General features: G+C 53.2%; 1 protein-coding gene and 1 non-coding gene across 4 annotated transcripts in view; both read left to right on the top strand.

Moving 5' to 3' along the window:
• The window catches only part of MPRIP (myosin phosphatase Rho interacting protein), a 143053-nt gene that overhangs the window by 106363 nt on the left and 10403 nt on the right, over positions 1-26287 (top strand). For 2 of the 3 annotated variants that reach the window (XM_024235567.3, XM_054535503.2), the window contains exons 12-18: positions 1340-1429; positions 5496-5605; positions 9623-10193; positions 12437-12553; positions 22908-23055; positions 23887-24004; positions 25107-25266. In XM_024235567.3, coding sequence (XP_024091335.2) covers positions 1340-1429; positions 5496-5605; positions 9623-10193; positions 12437-12553; positions 22908-23055; positions 23887-24004; positions 25107-25266 — 1314 coding nt within the window. Of the gene's footprint in view, positions 1-1339; positions 1430-5495; positions 5606-9622; positions 10194-12436; positions 12554-15299; positions 19107-22907; positions 23056-23886; positions 24005-25106; positions 25267-26287 lie in introns of all 3 variants that reach the window. The other variant, XM_054535504.2, reaches the window with a different exon arrangement.
• LOC112129862 (U6 spliceosomal RNA) lies at positions 21272-21378 on the top strand. Its single transcript, XR_002912199.1, has one exon. It is a non-coding gene; the product is annotated as a U6 spliceosomal RNA (small nuclear RNA).

Here is a 26287-nt window from a genome sequence, read left to right as displayed (position 1 = left end):
TGAAAATGAACCAAGTTAGCTCATTCCTCTAAGGAAAACAACTGACAGAGTTTGTTGCCAGTGATATAATTTGAGCTTCCAAGCAAAAATTAGAACTTGGGAAAATTGTATTCACCATCATGAACTTCCCTTTACTTATACTCTCCTGATGAAGTAAGTGGTGGTATTAGCAAAGGCGATATTTTAATATTGCATAATGAAATGTGTAGACAGTTGGAAGCTGTGCATAACTTAATATTTTCCGTGTGACCAATACCTAATGTTACAAAAGCATGCCTGGGTTTTAATGTAACACAGTACAGAGAGTTCATGGGCGTGATTTCAGATACCACATTGCAGTTAGCCTTTAAGAGCCTACTACTTGTCAAAGAACAGCCACAACTACCTGAAAAAGCTATTAAAAATACTTCCTTTGTTGTCCGGGGGCGGTGGCTCACGCCTGTAATCCCAGCACTTTGGAGGCCGAGGCAGGCGGATCACCTGAGGTCAGGAGTTTGAGACCAGCCTAGCCAACATGGTGAAACCCTGTCTCTACTAAAAATACAAAAATTAGCCGGGCGTGGTGGTGGTCATCTGTAGTCCCAGCTACTCGGGAGACTCAGGCAAGAGAATCACTTGAACCCGGGAGGCAGAGGTTGCAGTGAGCTGAAATCGTGTCATTGCACTTAAGCCTGAGTGACAGAGCAAGACCCCATCTCAAAAAAAAAAAAAAACTTCCTGTATTGAACAGATGGAATGCAGAAACAAGAATCCAGCTGTCCTTTATGAAGACAGATGTTAGAGAGATTTGCAAAAATTCAAAGCACTGTGACTCTTACCACTGATTGTTAAATCAGATTTTTATTTTAAAATGAGTTTATTTTATTCTCAAATGAACAAATATATTTAAATTTTGCATTTATATTAATATATATTTTCATATATATTTAAATATTTTTATAATATATTTAAAAATATATTTAAATATTTTTAAATTAAAATTTTTAAAATATTTACATTTTAATTTCTAACATGGTATACCATCAATAGACGAAATCCACCTAACGGAGGCTCTTCTAGGGTCCCCAGTTTTTAAGAGTGTGAAGGGATTTCAACAGCAGCATGTTTGAGGACCACTGGCATGGACTATCTTTGGCTGGATACAGGGACAAATGGTGGTGTGGTTGCACCCAGGGAGGGGCCTGGGTCATGCAGTAGTAGGATAGACGGTGTCCTCACTTGTCAGTGTGTATACTATTAAAAATAAAGTCAGTGCAGGAAATTACTTATGGAAATTTGCTCATCTAGGCATTGGTTCTACTTCCTAAAAATCTCAAGACATTCTCACTTCTCTCTGCAGGCAGCCGACTTGGATGGGGAAATCGACTTGTCTACATGTTACGATGTCACAGAGTATCCAGTTCAGAGAAACTATGGCTTCCAGATACATGTGAGTCCAGGGATGGAAGTGGGGCCACAGGCTTGACAGGCAGGGACACATGTCAGAGTGCCTAATGTCTGGGCTGGGGGCACTTCTGGACAGGCCTGATGCAGCGTGTGTGGTCAGCACTTAGTCTTTCCCACTACCCTTGACACCTCTGTCCTATGGCACCTGACCCTATTCCCCAATTCGTGATGTGAACAGTACATTAGACGTTAGTATCTTTTTTCTGAAGACTGCTTAAAGCCTTTTTGTTTCTGAAGGTTCCTTTTTTCTTTTGTTTTTTGTAATGCTAGAGTTGGGGCAATTGGAAGGATGTGGGGTATGGGGAATAAGAATGAAAGTGTTAGTCAATTATTTACATCCGTTTTTTACTCACTTATTCATGTGTTTGTTCATTCATTTACTTACAAGACTATTTTTTCCCAAAATCTTGTGAGGTACTCAGATGAACAAGGCATTGCGCTGTTCTCAAAAAAAAAAAAAAAAAAAAAAAAATATTATTGGTAGGACAAAATGGTTCTCATTGGCTGTTTCTTCAAAACTATGTGGATCAAGGGCTGCCTGCAGTCAGCCAGACTCCAGGTTAAGAGCACAATCCTCCCGACTGCCACATCTGCCTCCATTTCTTTTTTTTTCCCCCAAGACAGGGTCTCACTCTCTGTCCAGGCTGGAGTGTAGTGGCACAATCATGGCTCACTGCAGGCTCGAAATCCTAGACTCAAACGATCCTCCTACCTCAGCCTTCAGAGTAACTGGAACTATAGGTGCATGCCACTATGCCCAGCTAATTATTATTATTATTATTATTATTATTATTATTACTATTTAGAGAGACAGGGTTTCACCATGTTGCCCAGGCTGGTTTTGAACCCCTGGGCTCCAGCGATCCACTTGCCTTGGCTTCCCAAAGTGCTGGGATTATAGGCATGAATCACTGTGCCCAGCCCTGCCCCCACTTCTGACACCAGTTGTGAGTCCGGAGGTTTCCATAACCACCTTCAGTTTCGAAAACTAGAATGACTCAGAATTCAGGAAAGTACTGTCTTTACAATGAGTTTTGTTATAGAGAAAGTATATAAGTCAGAACCAGCCAAAGGAGAGCCATGTGGAGTAGAATCTGGGACTGCGGGAGTCACAGATGCCAAAAGTTTCTTCATCCTTGGGGACACCGTGTCCTCTTAGCCCTGATGTGGGGCAGTGCGCAGAGTGTTGCCAGGAAGCCCACCTGAGCCCCGGTGTTGAGTTTTAGGAGGTTCTGTAGCTGCTGTGGTTGATGGAGTTGTTGTCCTCATAGTTGAACTCCACCTAAAGCCCTTCCCGCCATGGTTGGCTACTTTCACATGGCCGAAACCCCAACCCTCTGATTTAATGGGTTTCCTCTAATTTCCTGCTTCTGGCCAGGCCAGCCTCTACCCTGAGTTGTCTTGTCAGCATGAAGTGTTAGGTGGGGTCCCAGGGTACCATCATGAGTAACAAAGACTCTAGTCATTCAGGAAATTCCAAGGCTTGCAAGTTACCTCCCAGGAGCTAGGACAGAGGCCAGGCCTCTCTTTGGGTAAAGTTAGTTCATCACTCGCAAGGGCTTTAAGATGGGTGGAGAGTGTGATGAGTAGAGAGCTGCCCCCCCTGGGGCTGGGCCCTGGCCCTGGGACTTGGTTTCTCACACAAGGCTAAACTCTGGTGGGCTCACCTGTAGCAGGGTCATACCTTCAAATTTTGGGGCCCAGAAACTCAATTGTATTGCTATGTTGAGAGTTGATCCAGTATTTGGGGCTGACTCAGATTGACCCAACTTAGAGGAGACTGAAGTATAGACCCAAAGGCCAGTGTGTTCATTTACTAAGAAAATCCTGGCTGCCAGCCCACTGGGCTGCTGGCTGTGGCTTCCTGCGTGCAGGCATCTGCGAGAGGAGCTGAGTCACAGTTGGAGGCTACACTGACAGCCTGGCACCAGGGCCGGGTGTGAGTTGTCTGCTCTTAGTGGCCTGCATTGCCCAAGTTTCGAGGCTCCTCTGTCCTCATCCCCTGTGGGAGGGGTAGGCGGGCATAGTGCCCGGTGAGCCTCCTCTCCTGCCGTCCACCTCCCATCTTCATGAGCAGCTTTCTCCAGGCAAGGCACACCTGAAGTCTGAGAACTCACCCTGCTCTCCTAGTGACAAATGAGGGCATCAGCCACTCTCATCCACTGATCAACTCCTCCTCTCTTCACCCTGGTAGGGCTTATCCTGATGACTTTCTGTGAACCCCAGCTACTGAGAGTTCTAAGGAATGAGGAGATGCTTCCAGTGTGGAGAATGCTTCCTGGGGGAGGCTTCCTGGAGAAGGATCCCTCGAGGCTCAGCAGGAGGGATGAGTGTGAAAGCATGTCCCAGACTGGACTCCAGACCTGGTGGTGCAGAGAGCACAGAGCCAGTCTGGGGCTAGAGTGCTGGGTGGAGAATCAGGTTGGCGCTGGTCCAGCGTTTGTGGAGAGCACTGAAGGGTGTTAGAAGACGCCGGTCAGTTGTGCGTTCATGATACATGTCCAGCAGGACATGCAGGTCCATTAGAAAGGAGCCAGGCTGGCACGGTAAAGCTGGGCAAGAAAGGAAGGAGCGGCACCTGGGAGGAAGAGGTGGGGGCAGGGCCAGGACCTGGCAAGAAGGCCCCGTCCACTTAGAAGCCAGCAGAAGAGCTGACTTCACAGAAGCAGGGGGATCCCCTGGAATTCTGGCTGTGATCCATTTGAGGCATGATGGGCTCTCAGAGAACATTAGGCAGCCGCTGGGAAAGAAAATTCAGCTGGAGAAAACAGCTGTATGTGGAGCGCTGAGGCAAAACTCCAGCAACGCCCACACCTGGGGGTGGAGAAGGATGGACCCAGAAGGTGGGACCCCCAACTCAGCTCACGTGGATATGAGAACTGATGAAGGAGGACCGAGCTGGGCAGTGGTGGTGTCTTGATCGGGCATGTGGAGGGGCAGGTCAGGTCCCTCCCAGCTGTGCTTTGTGGCATGTCAGGCCGGTGCGTGATCTCCTGCTTTGGTTTCTGGCCAGGCCACTAGCACCTGTCCGAAAACCATCCTCATGATTGCATCCTGCCGTCAGCTTCCCTACCGACTTGGCTGCTGAGTCTGCTTGTGAGCAGCTCTTGGTTCAGGGCTGCAGCCGTCGCTTCTGTTGGGCAGGTGCCTGTAGGTGCAGAAGCAGGCCTCCAGCTCCATGCAGGCCACTGGCCCTCCCCTTTCCGAAGGTACCCAGGCAGGTCTGCTCAGGGGCGCAGCAGTCATGTCCCAGAGCCATGTGCTCTTTGCTGCTTTGTCCTACCTGCTGCCCCGTTCCCCACCTAAAACAGGCTCCTCCCCTGTTACCTTGCACAAGCACCTAGGACAAGCCCTAGACTCCACCTCATCCAAGCAGGAGTCTAGGGCTTGTCCTAGGTGCTCCCCAACCCAACCAGCCAGACACTGTCCATACCCCTTTTATTACTTCTGAGCTGCCCCGTCCTGTGCCATCACCTTAATTCTCATCACTTGGACAGCTGTAGTAACCACCCAGCAGGTCTCCCTGCCTTTTCTCAGTGCCACCAACAAGACCCTGATACCCCTTGTTCTTAACCACTCCCCGGGCCCCATCATGCCATGTGCCTGTGTGAATGCAGACTGCAGGTGCCACTCCACACACCCAACACACATATCCTTCCCGATTCCCCACCTCCACCACTGCTCAGCACATGCTGATTCTGCCCTTCCCCCGAGGCTGGGAACTCCTTAAAGAGGGGTGCAGCATCCTCCTCTGTCTGAATGGACAGGCTACTGGTGGGTGCTCAGTAACTGTGAACTTGTTGCTGAGAGAAGATACCGGATTTACCATTGCCACAAATACACGTCCGTCCCACAGCTTTGCCGTCTCCTGCTCTCCAGCTCCCTCTTGTCCCAGTAGTGGGCACATGTGGCGCTCCTAGAAGGGTCACCCAGTCACAGCCCTTCTCCCTGTGGGACTTTGTACCCAGTGCAGGGAGCTTCTTTGGAGATGGAGGGCAGCAGGCACCCTAGGGGACAGTCACTGATGGTGCCTTATCTTTCCTCTGTAGACAAAGGAGGGCGAGTTTACCCTGTCGGCCATGACGTCTGGGATTCGGCGGAACTGGATCCAGACCATCATGAAGCACGTGCACCCGACCACCGCCCCGGATGTGACCAGGTAGGATGGTGAAGACACCAGGGAGCCCCTTGTGCCTCTTGTGGGTGCCACTCCCGCCAGGGCAGTGTCAGACTCAGGTCTGAAGTCTGAGACCTGAGCTCAGTGCATCCCAGTCTGCTGCTCCTTCCTTCCTGTGTCCTTCTATTGCTCAGGTTCCTGTCCCAAGTAATCAGAACAAACATTTCTGGTTCTTTTCTCTTTTAAGCCCAGGTGATTTCATCTTGCAGGTAGCGTGTGTGCTGGTCATTAGAACTGGGCTTTGGTGGAGAATCTTCCACCTGTGTCAGCAGGCACCTGGCCAGACCAGCCTGAGCCCCGCAGTCGGTGCTCTCAGGCCTTGGGCTCTGCTGCTGTGAGGGTGGCCCCGTGTGCGGCATCCATAGGCCACCCAGCGCTTCTTTGTCTTGGCCTTATTTTCACCTCACTCCTACGTCTGTTTGATTTCTGTGCAGCCAAGTTGAAAAACCCTCTCCTGTTTTAGCATTCTGTGGTTCATGGGCCTCAGATTTTGCTTTAGGCTTTCTTCCTCCTGCCCTGAAGGTTAAAGACCTAGTTCTCATTTTAAAAGAAAGTGGAGAATCAGAAGACTCAGACATATCCAAAACAAAACAAAACGAAAAAAGCAGGGAAGATTCCCGTGTGGGGGCTGGTCCTTTGATGGCCAGAACTCTGCTGTCCCCACCTTCAGAGCCTCCACGCATCTGAGCACCTCTGGTGCCATTTCTCAGGTCATGTGATGTAGATTACATCTCGAATGTGTTTCTTGTGCTGTGGGTTAGGCTGCTTGGGTGTGGCAATGTCACAGGAGGGGCTGTTCATGGAAGCTTTGACCTAAAAGCGCGTTTTTTTTTTGTTTTTTGTTTTTTTTGAGATGGAGTCTTGTTCTGTTGCCTAGGCTAGAGTACAGTAACGTGATCTCGGCTCACTGCAACCTCCACCTCCTGGGTTCAAGCAATTCTCCTGCCTCAGCCTCCCAAGTAGCTGGGATTACACACCACGCCCGGCTAATTTTTGTATTTTTAGTAGAGACGGGATTTCACCATGTTGGCCAGGCTGGTCTTGGACTTGTGACCTCAGGTGATCCACTCGCCTTGGCCTCCCAAAGTGCTGAAATTACAGGCATGAGCCACCACGGCCGGCCTAAAGGCACATTCTGTATCCAAACCTTTGCCTCCTTCCTGCAGACCCCACACCTCTTTACATAAGAAGGAAAGAACTCCTAAATTGATTTCTTTATAGTCCTCTTTTCTGTGTCTGTCATTTGTTCATGACTTCATTTATTAAACAAACACTGTCTAGTAAGGCCAAGAGGCCGTGACCAGGACAGGTTGCCCTCTGTCTCTCAGGATCCTGTGCAGAGAGCTGGCTTGTTGGCTAGTGACAAGTCCTCTTCGTGCACAGCCAGCGGGAGGCACCCAGAGCTGCAGCAAGCTCTCCCGCCCTCCAGGGGCCACATCCTGTGGTGGCCTCAGCTTCTGCCTCCGTGGCCCTCCCATGAGGAGCAGACACCCAAGCTTGACGAGCTAAGTGCTCTTTTCCAGGCACCTTTAGGAAGCCACCAGAGCAAACTGAGAAAGGCCTCAGCTTCTTTGCCCAGGCTGTTGGCAGCAGACAGAGCTTATCACGGGGGTCCAGGACGGGGAGTGGTGGGCAGTGCATATGGGTAGCTGGCCTGAGGTCCTCTCCTGCCCGTCTTCCCAGCCAGGCCTGGGCTCGGTGCTGTAGATTGGCAATCCTGTCGGGAAGAAGTCAGCTTTGGGATGTCAGGGCAGGTGTCGGGAATGCACCTGTGCACATGGCTGTGCCTGCACACAGCTCAGGAGAGGCGCCTCCACACTTGAGTGCCTGCTTCCCTGCGTGCAGGGGCTTTGGGCCCAGGGGAATGAATGAGGAGACAAGGGTTTTGCTCTCATACAAAAGTTGACCTGGCAGTTGGCCTCCTGACTAAGAATTAATTCATAATCTAGCATATCTGCATAGTCTGGTAGAGTGCTCACCCTCCACCAATTTGTTTTCAGCATTTATTCTTCCTCTGTGTAGGCTTTTATTATTTGAGGAAAAATGTGAGTTTTTTAGTGCTGCCAGGCAAAATCTCAAGGAGGCATGAGAACAAACTGCAGTCTCAGAAGCTGCTGTCCTCGTCCTGCTCTCATTGCCATCTCCAAGTCCTGGGTGGGGAAGTTGCAAGGGTGCTTCCCGCCTTTGGCGCTAGAGGAGCCTTGTGGGGAGGTTTCTCCTGGGGAGTGCAGCCGGTTCTGGTGTGGCTGTGACTTTGGCGGCTGTCAGGGCCAGGCTGGGGGCCTCCATGCATGCCATGCCCTGTGTGTCATCCTGACACTCTCCATGGCCAGGAGCTCTTAGTTCAGCGATGTCACAAGATCTGCCCTGTGTCATCTTTATCCAGATGTTAGCATGCTCTTACAGCGGACACCTGCAGATCCTGTTGCTCTGAAGCACTTTGCCTGTCACTCGATTGCTGCCTGGACAGGTGACCCTTGCTCCAGGTGGTGACGGCAACCATTTCCTCTTTTCCTTGGTTCTCTCTCTAAAGACTCCTTTCCTTTTGGCCCTAATTGAAACACATGTGCTCCCTGGAGCTCCTCCTTGGGCCCTCACTGTCCTCAGGTGGGCTTGCAACTGCCTTCTGAGGGCCTGGGTGAGATTAGGGGCTACTCAGTCAGCCTCGGACCAGCTGGCAGTCTGTGAGGCCTATCCCTAGAGTCTACAAACCTCTGCCTCAAACACTCCCAGCCTCCTTGACAAATTGCCATCAGCAATGTCCCTGTCCCTGCCCTACTGCAGACGAGGCCTCCCCAGGAATCTCTGCTTCCAGCAGATGGGGACTAGACATGGATTCCTCAGGCAGACCTGGCTTCACTCCACTTACTGCAGGGCAGGTAGCAGCGCCATGAGCATGACCTGCGCAGCTCATGTCCCATTGCTGGCTGCCGCTTGCCTCCTCAAGGTGGCAGGTAACCCAGTGTCCTTCTCCCCTTCTGCCTTCCTCTCCAAGCCTCTGGCTACTGCATGGTGTGAACTCGTGGCCACCTGGGCCTCCTGTTTCCCTCACCCATAGGAGGTCCCAGCCTTTCATACTGATCCATCTGTCATGCCAGCAGCTGGATTGGGCTTTTAAAACATAGATTCAGGCTGGGCACAGTAGCTCACGCCTATAATCCCAGCACTTTGGGAGGCAGGCGGATCACCTGAGGTCAGGAGTTTGAGACCAGCCTAGCCAACGTGGAGAAACCCCGTTTCTACTAAAAATACAAAATTAGCCAGGCATGGTAGCACATGCCAGTAATCCCAGCTACTCGGGAGGCTGAGGCAGGAGAATCGCTTGAACCCAGGAGGCAGAGGTTGTGGTAAGCCGAGATCACGCCATTGCACTCCAGCCTGGGCGACAAGAGTGAAACTCCATCTTAAAAAAAAAATAGATCTGATCATGTTACCTGCTTATTAAAAGGTAAGCCCTTCTAGAGAAGTGCCAGTTTTCCCTCATTCTGTCACCACTGTCCAGTCCAGGGGTGCACAGGGCCCAGGCCTCACCAGGCAGGTACGGTGGCTGTGCCCAGGTGCAGCCTAATGCAGTTCTTGGCCCTGAGCAAGGCAGGGCTGGCGTGTCCTGCCTGTGAGGCTGTGGGAGTCCTGGGACTCCCCTGGCTCCATACCCTGGCAATGGGGCCACCACAGTGAGCCCCTAGCAGCCTCTTCTGTCAAGGGACCCCCCCAGTGTCATCACGTGGGAAACCTCAGCTCTCTGAGGCTCTTTTCCCTTCCTTTCCCCTTCCCCTCCCCGTCCCCCTCCCCCTCCCCCACTCAGAACCAGTTTGGGAAGGGATGTGGGGTAAAGGGAGAGTATTCCTGCCCTCCCTGCACTTAGGAAGCTGGGATTAGGATAGAAAAAGGATGTGGTGCCCACAGGGGCTGGGTCGTGGCTCAGCGTTGCCAGCTTCTGCCTGGCAGGCCACACCAGAGCCGCCCCTGACAGGCTATGTCCATCCTCCTGCCCCACAGCTCGTTGCCAGAGGAAAAAAACAAGAGCAGCTCCTCTTTTGAGACCTGCCCGAGGCCTACTGAGAAGCAAGAGGCAGAGCCCGGGGAGCCGGACCCTGAGCAGAAGAGGAGCCGCGCGCGGGAGCGGAGGCGAGAGGGCCGCTCCAAGACCTTTGACTGGGCTGAGTTCCGTCCCATCCAGCAGGCCCTGGCTCAGGAGCGGGTGGGCGGTGCGGGGCCTGCTGACACCCATGAGCCCCTGCGCCCTGAGGCGGAGCCTGGGGAGCTGGAGCGGGAGCGTGCACGGAGGCGGGAGGAGCGCCGCAAGCGCTTTGGGATGCTCGACGCCACAGACGGGCCAGGCACTGAGGATGCAGCCCTGCGCATGGAGGTGGACCGGAGCCCAGGGCTGCCTGTGAGCGACCTCAAGACACATAATGTCCACGTGGAGATCGAGCAGCGGTGGCATCAGGTGGAGACCACGCCTCTCCGGGAAGAGAAGCAGGTGCCCATCGCCCCCGTCCACCTGTCTTCTGAAGATGGGAGTGACCGGCTCTCCACAAACGAGCTGACCTCTCTGCTCGAGAAGGAGGTAATAGCCTGGGACCAGATCCTCCCCCTGCTCCCAGCAGCCTTTCCAGAGCATCGGCTGTACCCAGCTGTGGCCTGAGGGGTTCATCTACACAGTCCTATCCTCAAGGGACTTGCAGAAAGACCCCTAGGGGAGACAGATGCACAGATGAGTCCTCATAGTTGAGGCAGACCTGAGAGCTGAGGGAGCGTGCCAGTGCATGCAGGGCAGAGAAGGGGGCCTTCCAGGCACAGAGGAATTCGTCCGATGGTGCGGGCCCCTGCCATTGAGAGGCAAGCGGTGTTGCAGGGCCCAGATGGTTTCCTCGCTCTGACTCCCGATGGCAGGAGGGGCGTGAGCAGGGCAAGGCTTTTGCATTAGGCAGCCCTGGCTTGGACAGGTCAAAGCTGGAGGCACAGACCAGCCCCAGGTGCTCTTACAGTGGCATGGGGACAGCCGATCAGATCTGAAGCCAGGGGCATCCAGCAGGAGATGACAGTTGGGTCCCAGGTCATGAGGATATGAAGCAGAAGGCAGTGGTGAGGCGGGGTAGGCCGTGGATGAAGGCTGCCCTGTGACTGTCACTCCTCCACGAGGCCTTCAGTGCACTTAGGTACAGAGATGAACAAGCTGGCCCCCGAACTATAAAATAAGATGTTCTTTCATGGAAATATATCCAGAAATCCAGTCTGCAGAACTTCAGTGGTGGATTGACATGTCTGGGCAGGGAGTCTCATAGCTGGGGAGGTATAGCGTTACAGATTTTGTAGAACTCCCTGTTTCACTCTCCATTTAGGGACAGTTTTCAGCACTGTGTTTCAAATGTGTTCTCTTACGTAAGTAGCTTGTTAAAGATTTGCCACTTGGGTATGCCTCAAGCTTCTCATCTTTTTTGTATTTTATTAACTGTATGAGGCTGAGTTACCACCAGCACTGATACTTGTACTTTTTCATTTTCCTCATCCATTAACAAATAACAAAAGCAAGATGAAATAAAATAACAGTTGAAACTCACATTACTTCAGGCTACCAAAATGGGCCAGCCAGCAGGCGACACACTGGCTCAACAATCTGTGGGGGTCAGTCTTCACTGTTTAAAAGTCAGGGGTCGGCTGGGCGTGGTGGCTCACGCCTGTAATCCCAGTACTTTGGGAGGCCGAGGCGGGCGGATCACAAAGTCAAGAGATCAAGACCATCTGGCCAACATGGTGAAACCCCATCTCTACTAAAAATATAAAAATTAGCTGGGCATGGTGGTGCGTTCCTGTAGTCCCAGCTACTTGGAAGGCTGAGGCAGGAGAATCACTTGAACCCAGGAGGCAGAGGTTGCAGTGACCTGAGATCGCGCCATCGTACTCCAGCCTGGCGACAGAGCGGGAGTCAGTCTCAAAAAAAATAAATAAAAGTCAGAGGTCTCCCCGCCTCTCACAGCACAGTCTGTCAGCACCCTGGGCGGCACTGGCCTGACTGTCCACCACACACACAGCTCCACTCAGCACGAGCCCTGGGAGCAGGATGGGTAGCCCTGCACACAGCCAGGCATCAGGAGGCACCTGGGAGGTGTGTGAGGAAGAGGTGGATGGATGAATGAGTAGCTGAAGCTGTTGAAAGCAAGAAGAGTGTAAAATAGCTTACTCATGGGTATCCACACCTTGTTTGAGGGAACTGCAGGAACCCTTTTTGCAAACAGAACTTTGTGGAATCCATCATGTAAAGCCGGTCAAATGGAGTGGTTTCAGTTGAGACCATAGTGGGCCCTGGAGTGAGGCCTGCTTGGGGCCACCACTCACAGTGGTCCCTGTAGAGCCTAGCCTGGCCTGTGTGACCAGCTGAGGACACCCAGAGGACCCCTGGGGTGGTCTTCCTCCAGATGCAGATGCAAAACCCTTGTTCCCCAGTGGACACGTTCCCCTTCTCAGAAATGAACACCCCGTATGGGCCTTGGCACCTATATAGGGCATGCACGTTGGAACCTTGAGCAGGTATGGGAAGTATGTGGGCATCCAGGGCTGCCTGGAGTAGGGAAGGACAAGGTAGTCCCTTGGTCCCCAGAGGGTACCGAGTCTGCCATTGTTACTGATGGCTTGCATTGGAAACTTCACTTCCAAATGCTGCTGGTAAAGGCCATATCAGCACATCTGCTGAAATGTGGAGACTCCAAAACTCTTAGGCCACATGGAAGACCAGTGAAAGAGTCTGTGCTGTGCAGCTGCTTTGTTTATCATTGTCATTTTGCATAAAAGTGTGTGTCTTTTTGCCAACAGCTGGAGCAGAGCCAGAAGGAGGCCTCAGACCTTCTGGAGCAGAACCGGCTCCTGCAGGACCAGCTGAGGGTGGCCCTGGGCCGGGAGCAGAGCGCCCGTGAGGGCTACGTGCTGCAGGTAGGGTGGAGGGGCTGCTATGGCCCATGGTGCGCTCAGGAGCTTCAGTGTGAAGGGTTCATGCTCAGGCAGGCTAGGAGTGTGCAAAACTTGGCTGAGCAGGAGCTGCCTCCCGGGAGCTCACGTCCCTGGGCTCTTCCACCACAGGACTGGACACTCAATGTGCTTGGGGGGGTCTGTTTGTTTTTCCCTCCTGGTATGACATTTTGGGGAATCTCCCTGAAACCTCTATATTTAAGGACTTTTTTTGGTAATAAAATCATTTTGGTGACCTTTCCCTTTGACTCTGAAAGTAGCCAATATACATTTATTATAAATAACCATACATTTACATGTGATTTCTCATAGTTTTCACTATAGTAATATTGGACCTATTGTACAGATTGAAGACATTGAATCACACAGCAAATCCAGTGCCTGCTTACAACCAACAGCAAGTCAGTGGCAAAGCTAGTACTGGACCCCATTCCCATCTGTTTCTATACCACACCTGCAGGCAGACCTGGGGCTCTTACCACTACTAGCCCAACCCTGGGATACCTCCACTGAGATCCTGTACCACAGAGCCCTGATATAGGGGTGTCACAAGGCTGGAGCTAGCCTGGCCCAAGGGCGTGCCTGTGTCTGCTGACTTTCCTGCAGCGTGCCAGGCCCTGTGCCAGGTATCGGGCATAAAACAGATATACTCCTGTCCCCATTGAGTGGTAGAGGAGATTGTGATAGGAAGATTGATATATAAATACTGCAGGAGAAGTGAAGTTGGGGTACCAGAACGGGGAGCCTAAGTACTTAGCAAAGGCTGAGGGTATAACATTAGAATCAAGGTCCTAGGTTCAAGACTTGGCCCTGCTACTGACCCCCAAAGCAAGTGCACGTGTCCCCTCCTCTACAGCGGCAGCCTGCTGCCTATGTAGACTTAGACCCAGTGATCCCTGAGGGCCCTTCCGGCTCTTAAACCCCGAGTCTCTGTCATGTATTGAGTGTCTACATTTCCAGACCGCAGTGTGCTGACCTTGGTCTGAGTCATCCCAGGCAGCAGATGGAACAGGGGCACTCAGCTGGCCTCTGACCATAGTCTGCCTCTTTGCAGACTCTCTGCTGTTTCTTCTCCTGTGTGCTCCCTGGGCCTTCTCTTTCTTTCTGCCCCACGTGCCCTAGACTCTCCTCTCCAGCCTCTTCTGCCATAGTCATTGCCATGCCCAGTTCAGACCTGGTGACTGTGGGCCTCCCTGCCAAGGTCATTTGCGCTTGCCCTCCAGGTTTGAGGAGCATCTTTTTAATTCTTGATTGGGCCTCATCCTACAAGAACTGACTTCAAATCAGGTAGTAAAGATACAAGTTCAGCATCCCAAATTCGAAAATCTGAAATGCTCCAAAATCCAAAACTGAACACTGACATTATGCCCAAAGGAAATGCTCACTGGAGCATTTCAGATTTTGGATTTTTGGATTGGGGATGCTCAACCAGTAAGTAGAATGCAAATATTTTAAAATCCGAAACAGTTCTTGTCTCAAGTATTTTGGATAAGGAATACTCAACTTGTACTAAGCAGCGGACTTTGCACATTGCTAACCTAGGAACCTGCCTCTGTCTAACTTGCATAATTGCATGAGCCTACACTGAAGCCCCTGTTGGTCAGCACTGGGCAAAGCTGGTCTTTAATACCTTTTCCCTAAGTCTAATAACCTGTGACTTTTCACCACCCTTTATGCTTTGGAAATGCTTTTAATCATGACTCAGAATGAGCAGGGGGTCTGTGGGGTTAAGGGTCAGGAGCCAGCTACTGGGGTGGGTGCTACACTAACTGCTGGGAGGAGCTTGCATGGTTTGGACATTGAGCGTGAAGTGTAACTTGAACTTAACATAACTGAGTGTCACATCTGTGGCTTCCCCGGCCAGCAGACCGAGAGGGAGCCACAGGCAGGCCAGATTCTTAGGCTGGGCTCAGCTCACTCTTGTTTGTGTTGTTTTTCCCTCTATTAATGAGTTCTGTCTCTGCATGCCTTTCAGTGTGGGGAGTTTTGTTTCATTTACATTGTGTTTTGTTTTTGCATGCTTCACTTTTTCTTATTTTGAACTCCACAAAGGTTTGTTTTGTTGATTATTGTATTTTACTCCATGGTTCCCGTTCCCCCCTCGTTTTGTCTTCTTACAGGTAGAGATTAGTTCTTCCTGTTACTCTAGAGGACTGACTACACTTTCCACAGGAAAATGTTTGGGTGTCACCTTGCTGACATCTCCCGAGTGTTACCTTCCTTCCTTCTCCTCCTGTCTTAGAAGGAAGTGGTATCATTTACCTACACCTTGCGTCCTGCGCTTGTTTAGGATTTGTTGTCAAGACTGCGTACTTTTTGTTTTGTGAAACAAACAGCTGCAGGTGCTCTGCTCCTCCCGCCTGTCCCTCTTCCTGGCGCTCTCTTGTCTTTTAGTCTTTGTTTTGCTTCTCAGTGTGTTCCATTATTCAGTTTTGTTTGGTTTATTTCTCCTAGAAGCTGTTTGGTTAAAGCTGTTTTCTGATGTTATTGTCCATGTTTTCTGTTTACCTGGAAGCAGCTACTTACTAAAAAAAAAAAAAAAAAAAAAAAGATGTTGGATTTTTTTAATGGGAAAAAAAAATAAAGTTGTGCAAAGGATAAAAGCCAAAGCCATCAAGGAGCTTTCTGTGGTTGTTCCTGGCCAGAGGTGTGACACTCAGAACTGGGAGGCCCGAGTGTTACTAACCAGTATTTAATCGGTTTTTTTAAGACTGAAGTGGCCGCCTCCCCATCGGGTGCCTGGCAGAGGCTCCATAGAGTCAACCAAGACCTTCAAAGTGAGCTTGAAGCCCAGTGCCAGCGCCAGGAGCTGATTACACACCAGATTCAGACCCTGAAGCGTAGCTATGGGGAGGCCAAGGACACGATCCGGCACCATGAGGCTGAGATCCGGAGCCTTCAGGCACGGCTCAGCAATGCGGCCGCCGAGCTAGCCATCAAGGAGCAGGCGCTGGCCAAGCTCAAGGGCGACCTGAAGCGGGAGCAGGGCCGGGTCCGCGAGCAGCTGGAGGAGCGGCAACACAGCGAGGCGGCACTGAGCAGCCAGCTGAGGGCTAGCGAGCAGAAGCTCAAGAGTGCCGAGGCCCTGCTGCTGGAGAAGACGCAGGAGCTACGGGGCATGGAGACACAGCAGGCGCTGCAGCGGGACCGGCAGAAGGAGGTCCAGAGGCTGCAGGAGCGCATTGCCGACCTCAGCCAGCAACTGGGCGCCAGTGAGCAGGCCCAGCGGCTGATGGAGGAGAAGCTGCAGAGAAACTACGAGCTGCTGCTGGAGAGCTGTGAGAAGGAGAAGCAGGCATTGCTGCAGAACCTAAAGGAGGTGGAAGACAAGGCCAGCGCCTATGAGGACCAGCTGCAGGGTCAGGCACAGCAGGTGGAGACCCTGCAGAAGGAGAAGCTGAGCGCCACTTTCGAGGGCAGTGAGCAGGTGCACCAGCTGGAGGAGCAGCTGGAGGCACGAGAGGCCAGCGTGCGCAGGCTCGCAGAGCACGTGCAGAGCCTCTGTGATGAGCGGGACCTCCTCAGGCAGCGGTTCCAGGAGCTGACAGAGCGCGTGGCCACGTCCGACGAGGATGTGGCTGAGCTCCGGGAAAAGCTGAGGAGAAGAGAGGCCGACAACCAGAGCCTGGAGCACTCCTACCAGAGGGTCTCCAGCCAGCTGCAGAGCATGCACACTCTGCTGAGAGAGAAGGAGGAAGAGCTGGAACGCATTAAGGAAGCACATGAGAAGGTTCTGGAGAAGAAGGAGCAGGACCTCAATGAGGCTTTGGTTAAAATGGTTGCCTTGGGGAGCAGCTTAGAGGAAACAGAAATTAAGCTCCAGGCAAAAGAAGAGATTTTAAGGAAATTTGCAAGTGAATCTCCAAAGGACATGGAAGAGCCACAGAGTACCCCTGAAGAGACAGAAAGGGATGGCACTTTGCTCCCAGGCCAACCAGTCCAAGCCACTAGGGCACCTCTAGGCCTCCCACACACAAGGCTTGAGGATGAGGACGAGGACCTGGAGGCTCCTCCAGGGGAGGAGTACGGTGACAGCAGCCCCAATAGGGAAGAGAGCATGGTGCCCCCAAAGTCAGTGGAGGTGCTTGACAGGGAGGGCCATCAGCAGGGCACAGCCAAACTCGACCAGGGGGCACCTGGTGTTAAAAGGCAAAGAATCCGGTTCTCCACAATCCAGTGCCAAAGATACATTCACCCCGAAGGGTCTGAGAAGACCTGGACCAGCAGCACATCTTCCGACACCAGCCAGGACCGGTCACCCTCGGAAGAAAGCATGTCCTCAGAGCCTGCACCCAGTGTACTGCCTGCAACTGGCGACTCTGACACATACCTCTCCATCATCCACTCCCTGGAGACCAAGCTCTACGTCACAGAGGAAAAGCTCAAAGACGTGACCGTGAGGCTGGAGAGCCAGCAGGGTCAGAGCCGTGAGGCACTGCTCGCACTGCATCACCAGTGGGCGGGCACCGAGGCCCAGCTGCGTGAGCAGCTCCGTGCCAGCCTGCTCCAGGTTGGCGCACTGGCCTCCCAGCTGGAGCAGGAGAGGCAGGAGAGGGCCAGGAGGGTTGAAGGGCATGTTGGAGAGCTTGGGGACTTCCAGGTCAAGAACAGTCAGGCCCTGATGTGCCTGGAAAATTGCCGAGAACAACTGAGATCTCTGCCTAGGGCCAGCCAGGAGGATGAGCAGGACGCACGCGCAGCCTCCCTGGCCAGTGTGGAGAGTGCACTCATCAGCGCCACCCAAGCCCTGCGGCACTGGCCGGCCCCAGCCCATGGCGGGGCCTGTGCACAGCTGGAGACAGGTGGCACCGAGGAGAATGGGAAGCCTGCCTCCCTGCAGCAGTGCTCCCAGTCTGAGCTGACAGAGCAGGAGCAGGTGAGGCTTCTTTCTGACCAGATTGCTCTGGAGGCTTCGCTGATCAGCCAGATAGCAGATTCCCTGAAGAACACAACATCAGATGTCTCCCGAATGCTCCACGAGATTTCTTGGTCAGGACAGCCACTGATGGAATCTGCTGGGGCCCCCGTAGACACCTGGGCCAGGAAGGTGCTGGTGGATGGTGAGTTCTGGAGCCAGGTTGAGTCTCTGAGGAAGCACTTGGGGACGCTGGGAGGAGAGGCAGTCGGTGCCTCAGGAGACGGGCAGCAGAGCATCCCACAGGGCCTGGCCCCCGTCCTGGCCAATGCCACATGGGTCAGGGCAGAGCTCAGCTTTGCCACACAGTCAGTGAGGGAGTCGTTCCACCGCAGGCTACAGAGCATCCAGGAGACCCTGCGGGGCACCCAGACGGCCCTGCGGCAGCACAAGTGCCTGCTGAGGGAAATCCTGGGAGCCTACCAAACCCCAGACTTTGAGAGAGTGATGCAGCAGGTCTTGGAAGCCCTCAGGCTTCCAGCGGGCCATGAAGATGGTGTTCAGCTGTCCTGGGACCTGAGCCCCTTAGGAGAAGTCCTGGGCCGAGACTCAGACGGTTCTCAGGAGCCCTTGCATGTGTCTGACCAGAGCCCTGGGGCCTTTGTTGCTATTCAGGAGGAGCTTGCCCAGCAGCTGAAGGAGAAGGCCAGCCTCTTAGAGGAGATAGCGGCTGCCCTACCATCTCTGCCACCTGTGGAATCGCTGAGAGATTGCCAGAAGCTTCTCCAGGTGTCCCAGAGTCTCTCGTATAACACTTGTTTGGGAGGCCTCGGTCAGTATTCTTCATTGTTGGTTCAGGATGCCATTATTCAGGCCCAGGTGTGCTATGCGGCCTGCAGAATCCGGCTAGAATATGAGAAGGAGCTCCAGCTCTGCAAGGAGTCCTGGCAAACCCGGGAGCCCTCCTGCGCAGAGCAGGCACAGGCAGCGCAGGCCTTGAGGGAGGAGTACGAGGAGCTTCTCCGCAAGCAGAAGAGCGAGTACCTGGATGTCATTGCCATTGTTGAAAGGGAGAATGCAGAGCTCAAGGCCAAGGCCGCCCAGCTAGACCATCAGCAGCAGTGTCTGGAGGATGCAGAGAGCAAGCACAGCATGAGCATGTTCACCCTGCGGGGCAGGTATGAGGAGGAGATTCGGTGTGTGGTGGAGCAGCTGACCAGGACCGAGAGCACACTGCAGGCCGAGCGCAGCCGGGTCCTGAGCCAGCTGGATGCCTCGGTCAGAGACAGGCAGGACATGGAGAGGCATCATGGCGAGCAGATACAGACCCTGGAGGACAGGTTCCAGCTCAAGGTCCGGGAGCTGCAGACGATTCACGAGGAGGAGCTGAGGACCCTGCAGGAGCACTACTCGCAGAGCCTGAGGTGCCTTCAGGACACCTTCTGCCTCCACCAGGGGCCGCACCCCAAGGCCCTGCCAGCCCCTGCCCCCAACTGGCAGGCCACCCAGGGAGAGGCTGACTCCATGATGGGGCTGAGGGAGCGCATCCAGGAGCTGGAGGCCCAGATGGACGTCATGCGGGAGGAGCTGGGACACAAGGACCTGGAGGGCGATGCAGCCACACTGCGCGAGAAGTACCAGAGGGACTTGGAGAGCCTTAAGGTCTTAACGCCCCATTCAATTTGCAAAGTAGATCTTCCTTGATAACGGGGTGGGTGTGGGGACGTCTGGCTCAGCTACTGTGCAGGCAGAATTGAGGGGATATGCTGCTGTCCCTCTACTTGCTAGCCATGGTGTGGTCTCAGCAGGGCCTGGGCCGCAGGCTTAGCCTCTTGTTCCGCATCCCCCAGTGTCCTCCACCAGGAGGAGAACTAGCAGGAGGGCTGCCAGGGTCTCTGGTGGGAGAGAAGCACATAGTCTTCCCAGCACTTCTCTGCCTGCCTAATGTGGCCTCTCCGTGTTCCTGAGAGCAGCCCCCAATCCCCTTGCCAGCCTTGCCTTCTTCCTGCCCCTGCCCCCGGAACCCCGCCTGGCCCAGTCCCAGCCCAAATCTGAGGCAGCTGCCTGAGGACAGCCTTGTACTCACAGCAACACCCCGGAGAGCCAGGGCCCGGTTGGAGGGCAGTCTCCTCTTGATTGCCCTAGGAGAGCACAGTTGGGCGGAGGGTCCCTCTCTGGAACTGGCATTTGATGTGTGCTCTGGTGAGAAGAGCTTTCCCACTGAGCACAGCCTCCAGCCACTCTTGTCCCCTTCCCCAGGACCTTTACAAGTAGATTTTCCCCAGAACTGTCCTGCACCCCCGCCCCTGAGGTCCTGGAGCACAAAGGCGAAATGCCAGGCCCTGGAGGTGGTAGTGGGCTGAGTGGAGGCCCAGCTCTCTGGCCCCACCCTTTGTAGCTGCAGGCCACACCCACCATGTGTGGCTGTCAAGCGTCATCCCTTAGATTCAAAAGTTTACCATGATACCTGTGCCCTTATGTTCCTCCTACTCAGGAAGCTGCCCCAGTAAATGACTAGGATGACTAGGCCCCTCAAAAGCCATGTTCAGGTGGTGTCTCCCACGCTCATGTGGCAGAGCCAGGCGCACACACAGCCAGCACCATTGTGTAGCGAGCTCCTGACTCCCAGGCGGCTGCAACTGCTCCTGCCCACACATCCTCACAGCCACTGTCTAGCAGGACACCTGTTTTTCCCAGCCCCTTACTCCTGTAGCTCTGAATGGAAACAGCAGCTCACATGTCACCTCTGTGATGGACTCGGCCCTACCCAGACACACAGGTGTGGTTGTCAGCGAGCACCTCAGGAGAACTGAGAAGCTCTTTTTCACCATTCTTTCCCCAAATCAGTCAAAACCTTTCAAAAACCATTATGAGTTGTGAGAAGGTTTCAACAGCTATGTTTTGAAAGTGTGTGTATATGATGACACTGTGGTCATTTTAAAATGACCAGGAGCAGCACCAAGATGGGTCCAGGTGCACCTTGAAAAGTTAATTGCGCAAACCTTTGCTTTGACCCCAAATATGCTTGCTAGTGCCCTTCCCTGCAGCTTCCCAGACAATCAGCAGGGTCCACGGGGGCAGGGCCTGGGTACAGCGATGCCCTGCTTCCTGTCTGCATCCGTAAGAGCCCCCTCCACACCAAGGCTGCCTTAGGTTAGCCAACCAGGTGCAGGGGAGGCCCCATGCAGGTGCCATTATGCCAACACTGAGCAAGAAATCAGAAAAAAGAGGACTGCCTTATGTTGAGAACTGACCAGAGATTGTGCTGGGCCAGTGTCACCAGGAGGGAGAAACAGATGATGCAGGTCGGGATGAGGCCCCTCCTAGGGGCTTGGACACTGTCCACTCCCTGCTGCCTTGGCTGCCGTTGCATAGTGTCTCGTCCTGTGCCTGGGAGCTTCTAGCCCAGGTGTGGTGTTCTCACCCACCCCTGCAGGCATACAGAACTTGTAAATAGACAGCACCTTGAGATTTCATCACTTTACGCAGATTTCCACTTGGGTCGTTGGGGACAGGGTCTTGGCCTAACAGCCGTCCTCTGACATCCACAGGCTCCCACCACACCACGATTGCAGTCATCGAGGAACTTCTTTTGGTCCCAGGAATGATTGGCTTAAATTAACATTTGTTTGCAAGATCAATTATTTTTTTAGCATATAGTTTCTCTCCAAAGAAGCAACTGGGTCTTTAAAGATGTCCCAGTGCTTCTGTTAGATTTTTGACTCTTACCTGCGTAATATTCCAAAGCACTCAGATCAAATTAAGACTTTTCCCAGCAAGTAGACTCAAAGAAAAAATAAGACTTAAAAGACCTATTAATACTAGTTGTGCTCGCTTTAGCAGCATATATACTAAAATTGGAATGATACAGAGAAGATTAGCATGGCCCCTCCACAAGGATGACACACAAATTCATGAAGTATTCCATATATATATATTTTTTTTTTTTTTTTTTAATTAAAAAAGACCTGTTAGTTAAATGTGTTACTGAGAAGCCACATACAAACCAAAGCGAGTGGGAGGAAGAAAGAAGAGCTCAACCTTGGGGCCTGAGGACCAGGAGCTCCAGAGCTCCGAGCTCCTGCAGCCGTCCTGAGGTGTGAGGGTGGCAGGAAGAGACAGATGCTTCCAGGTGGAGCCGCTGGGAGAGGGGATGGGATGCCTAGTTAATAGTGGCAATAGCTGAGACATTCGCCCAGAGCAGCACATAGGTTGCAGTCAAGTCCAGACTGACCATGAGTTTGGAAATACTGCCTGAGGCTCTCAGAGTTGGCCATCGCCAAAAGTGGGCCCAGAGAAAGATGCCCAGGCATGCTGATAGGATTTCTTGGTATCCTTTCTAGAATCCACATGCAAGAAGAATAACCAAGTGGTGCAGGCTATGAGCCCAGAGTGGGGAAGCTCCCACACTTGAATTTGGAAAGGAATGTGGCCACGTTCTTCCAGTTTTTAAAACTCAGCGAGAGGCCCAGTCCCTTCTCTGAAGCAGACCACTTGAAGGATTTAGACAGAAAGTGTGTGCCTCTGTGCTCAAAATAGCTACACACCCACCTCTCCCGGCAGCTGTGCAGCACGCTCACCTGCTTTGTTAGTGAGCGCAGCTCTGATAACCAGGCCTGGGCTTCCTGGTGTGGCTTGCTCCCATCCTGGGGCATGCCTGTGTTGCTCTAGGGAGGCACAGGAGAGTTTGGAAAGCAGGTCTCCTGTCATGTACTTGTTAGAGTTAGCAGAGATGCTAAGTCATTGGTGCCCTTCTTTAAGAAAAGAGTAAGAAATAAGACACAGGCTAGAAGGAAGGAGATCCTGTAGCCTGATCTTACTCCCTCAGTCAACACCTGAGCATTAAGTGACCAGCTGGAGGTTGTCAGCTGGCTAGTGGCAGAGTCCCAACCCCCAGCTCCCAGAAGTGGACTCTATGTACCCCCAACCCACTGTGGGCTGAGAGGCTCCCAGCCCAGTGCCCGCCAGGCCACTCCCTATATGTGGAATGGCCTTGGCTCCCTCCAGCAGACAAGTACCTCATCCCTGTTTTATGGGCCTTTCACTGTGTCCCTCCAGACCAGACACAGCCAGCCTCTGCACACGTGCTCTCTCCTCCTTCCTGTGGGTCCCACCTGGCAGCAACGCAGGAAGGTCTGGGATTGGCTGGTTTCCATTTCATAGCAGCCTCTCCCCACCCACCACACCAACTTCTCCCAGGAAGAAATGGGGCACAGTACAATCACAGAAATAAGAGGTAGAGTTGACTGGTAACACCCTTTTCTGAATGCTCTGATGGCATTGCTGAGAATCCCCAGACAGCCCCAGGGATCCTGTTCAGGGCGCCCATGGTGGAGCACGCTCAGTGAGTGCCCAGTCACAGCTGGGCCTGGACAGGGTGGGATTCCTGGCTCCCTTATTTAAAACGGCGCCCAACTTAGAGATAAAGAAAGAAGTCGATGAAGTCCCTTTTGCATTTTGCAGGCCACGTGCGAGCGAGGGTTTGCAGCAATGGAAGAAACGCACCAGAAGAAGATTGAAGATCTGCAGAGGCAGCACCAGCGGGAGCTAGAGAAACTTCGGGAAGAGAAAGACCGCCTCCTAGCCGAGGAGACAGCAGCCACCATCTCAGGTGGGGGGTGGGGTAACCCTGAGGGCAGGGTGGGTGGCCAGCTTTTTTTGAGCTAGACACACAACTCAGAGGGATGACAGCCTTTAAATTGCCTTTTGGCTGAGATGTAAACTTCATTATTGAAGGGTTCTTTGACTATTCACTCTGAGGCAAAGGCCAATTTTAGGTCCCTTTTGAGAGCTTGTAAGCTGAGAGCGCACACTTCGACCCCTGACAGCCCCGTCGGGCCGGCTGCACAAAAGGAGCTGTCCCAACCTGTGACTTTCCAGTCCCAACAAGTAGACTGACCAGTGTCAGTCCAGCCAGTGACTTTCCCCCTGACAGACACCTGTCAGCGTGGGACCATCCCTGGCCAGAGTGCCCCTGCCGTCAGCGTGAGGATATGTCGCTTCACCGGCAGGTGGCCCTAAACAAGCACGTCCCCTCCGCCTTGTGCTGCCTTCCCCTTTATGTAATCGCCACCTCAGTGGTTTGTTAATTTAGTTCCAAGGAAGAAAATACACCAGCACAAAAGCTTGCTTGTTTTATAAACTCATGTTGGAATTTAACATTGACATTTATTTAATCAGTTTGGTTTTCTTCTAACACCAAAAAAAAAACCAAACGAGCATTCCTTCCAGGGGGAGTTCATGGAGAATTCTCCCAGCCTGCACCCACCTCAGAGAATTGGTTCATGAGGGGCCAGCCTGTCGTGCAAAATCCAACTGCTGATTGACTAAGCAAGCATCAGCAGTGGCAGGCGCCACCCCATTGTGTGGAGCTCCCCACCCCCACCCCGGTCAGTAGGAAGGGTGTGGCCCCTCGGTGCTGAGGCCGTGTCCTTGCCTGCAGCCATCGAAGCCATGAAGAACGCCCACCGGGAGGAGATGGAGCGGGAGCTGGAGAAGAGCCAGCGGTCCCAGATCAGCAGTGTCAACTCGGATGTTGAGGCCCTGCGGCGCCAGTACCTGTAAGTGGCTGGACCTGCCCATCTGCCCTTGGGAGGGCCCCTGGGGGGTGACTGACCAGGCCACAGCTGGGCCCTTCCTGTGTCTTTGCAGAGGCCTCCAGAAGTTGGGGCCTGGGGCCCCTGGGTGCTGAGGGTAGCTCAGATGCCCTCTTGTCCAGTGCAGGATATGGCCCAAGTGGGGCCTCCTTTATTCAGAGAGACTGTTCCTCGAAATGCCAAGAATGAGATGTAACAAACCAAATCTTAAACTCCCCTCTTGTCCAGGGCTGATCCCAGTGACTGCCCAGATGTGTTCCTCGACAGCTGCCCTGCTAGCCCACCAGGAGCCAGGCAGCGGGTCTTGGTCGTACAGGGCAGAAGTGAGAACTAGTACTGTGGTTTAAAACCACACGTGCTGATTCCCTCTGCACAGGCAGGATAGAACAATACCAGAAAAACTGCTGGAGACTTTTTTCACTTGGTAGAATTGACACAGCTAGAAGCCCACAGATTGGCCACCATGAGCGTCACGGTACTCAGGCTCTACCAGGAACCTTTATAGCATAGCCGAAGTCAGGGGCCCTGCCTCAGGAGCTGGCAGCGGTCAACGGCACCCTGTAGAGGCTCACGCTGACCTTGGTCAGAGCAGGGTGGCTCACCTGGAAGCCCCTCATCCCTGGTTCATCTGCAGGAGGACGGCCCTCCTGGATCCAGGGTGGCAGAACAACCTCAGGAAGCTTGGTTTTTTGAGTCTTGTGTAGAGCCTGGTCCTGGCTGTCAGACACAGATGGCTTCAAAAGTGGGTTTACTGAAAACAAATTCTGAGTCAGAAGAGAGTTCTAGAAATGGGGGTTCTGTGTGGCTGCAGACTGGATTCTGTCCTGACTGGCATCACCAGAGAAGTGCTAGCTGTAGGACTGTCAGACTGTGAGAAAGGACCAGGGAGGGGCGTGAGGCCATCTCTGTAAGGGATCCCTTACTCTGTATGACCCAGGCTGATTAAGACAACAGACTGTGCAGGCCTGACCTGTGCTTGGCTGTGTCTGGTGTCAAGGAGGTGCACCAGCCTCTGAGAGGCCTTGTCTAGAAGCAGGCAGAGGATTGAGTGCTGCCCTCTCCCCAGGGAGGAGCTGCAGTCGGTGCAGCGGGAACTGGAGGTCCTCTCGGAGCAGTATTCGCAGAAGTGCCTGGAGAATGCCCATCTGGCCCAGGCGCTGGAGGCCGAGCGGCAGGCCCTGCGGCAGTGCCAGCGTGAGAACCAGGAGCTCAATGCCCACAACCAGGTGAGCCTGCAGCCAGGTGAGCCCAATGTTAGTCAGGGGCACTCAAGGTCAGGTAGACCCATAGTCAGGTGAGTCCACACTGGAGCTGGAGCCAGGCCTCACCTTCAAAGTGGCATGAAGGTCCCTGAGCCACAGAGTGGTCACCTGCCCCAAGGCTTCTCCCTGCCACCCAGCGTGGCCATCTGTGTTGTCAGAAACATCACCGCGGATAGCTAGAGCAACGCTGTACTGCCACGTGCACCACCTGCTTACACATGACATCACTTTTGCTTTGACCCTTTCTGAGACTCTCAGGTGTCTTGGTGTCTTCTCTGTGCTCCTCTGAACCTCTGGCTCACTGTTTCTGGGCAGGGCCTGGCAGGGTCATCCCAATCCTCCAGGATCCTGTCCCCCAGGGATTGAGCTGACACTTCTCAGGGTCAGGCTTACAGCTCACATTTATTTTTGTCAGATGTTTTTCTTAAGATTTGCTTGCTCTGGCCGGGCGCGGTGGCTCATGCCTGTAATCCCAGCGCTTTGGGAGGCCAAGGCGGGCGGATCACGAGGTCAGGAGATTGAGACCATCCTGGCTAACATGGTGAAACCCCATCTCTACTAAAAATACAAAAAATTAGCTGGGTGTGGTTGCGGGCACCTGTAGTCCCATCTACTGGGGAGGCTGAGGCAGGAGAATGGCGTGAACTCGGGAGGCGGAGCTTGCAGTGAGCCGAGATAGCGCCACTGCACTCCAGCCTGGGCGGCAGAGCGAGACTCCATCTAAAAAAAAAAAAGATTTGCTTGCTCCTTAGTTAATTGGGGTGCATTTAAATCCTGGCTAATGGAAAGGTTCAAGTCAGGATTCGTTCAATATTGGCTTTTCTGTGGGCATCAAATTAAAACAGCTCTCTATGACCCCGCCCTGCATAAACACCCCCTGGGGCTGGGCACATAGTCCCATTCTCACCTGAGGCCTTCCCAAGGGGCATGGCTGCTGCACAGGGCTGTGTATGAGCCTACTCAGGCAGGACTGGGTCCACTCATT

This window comes from Pongo abelii, chromosome 19 (genome assembly GCF_028885655.2).
Source record: "Pongo abelii isolate AG06213 chromosome 19, NHGRI_mPonAbe1-v2.0_pri, whole genome shotgun sequence".
Classification (NCBI taxonomy): domain Eukaryota; kingdom Metazoa; phylum Chordata; class Mammalia; order Primates; family Hominidae; genus Pongo; species Pongo abelii.
Note: the sequence above shows the minus strand (reverse complement) of the source record. Positions and strands in the feature narration are given on the sequence as shown.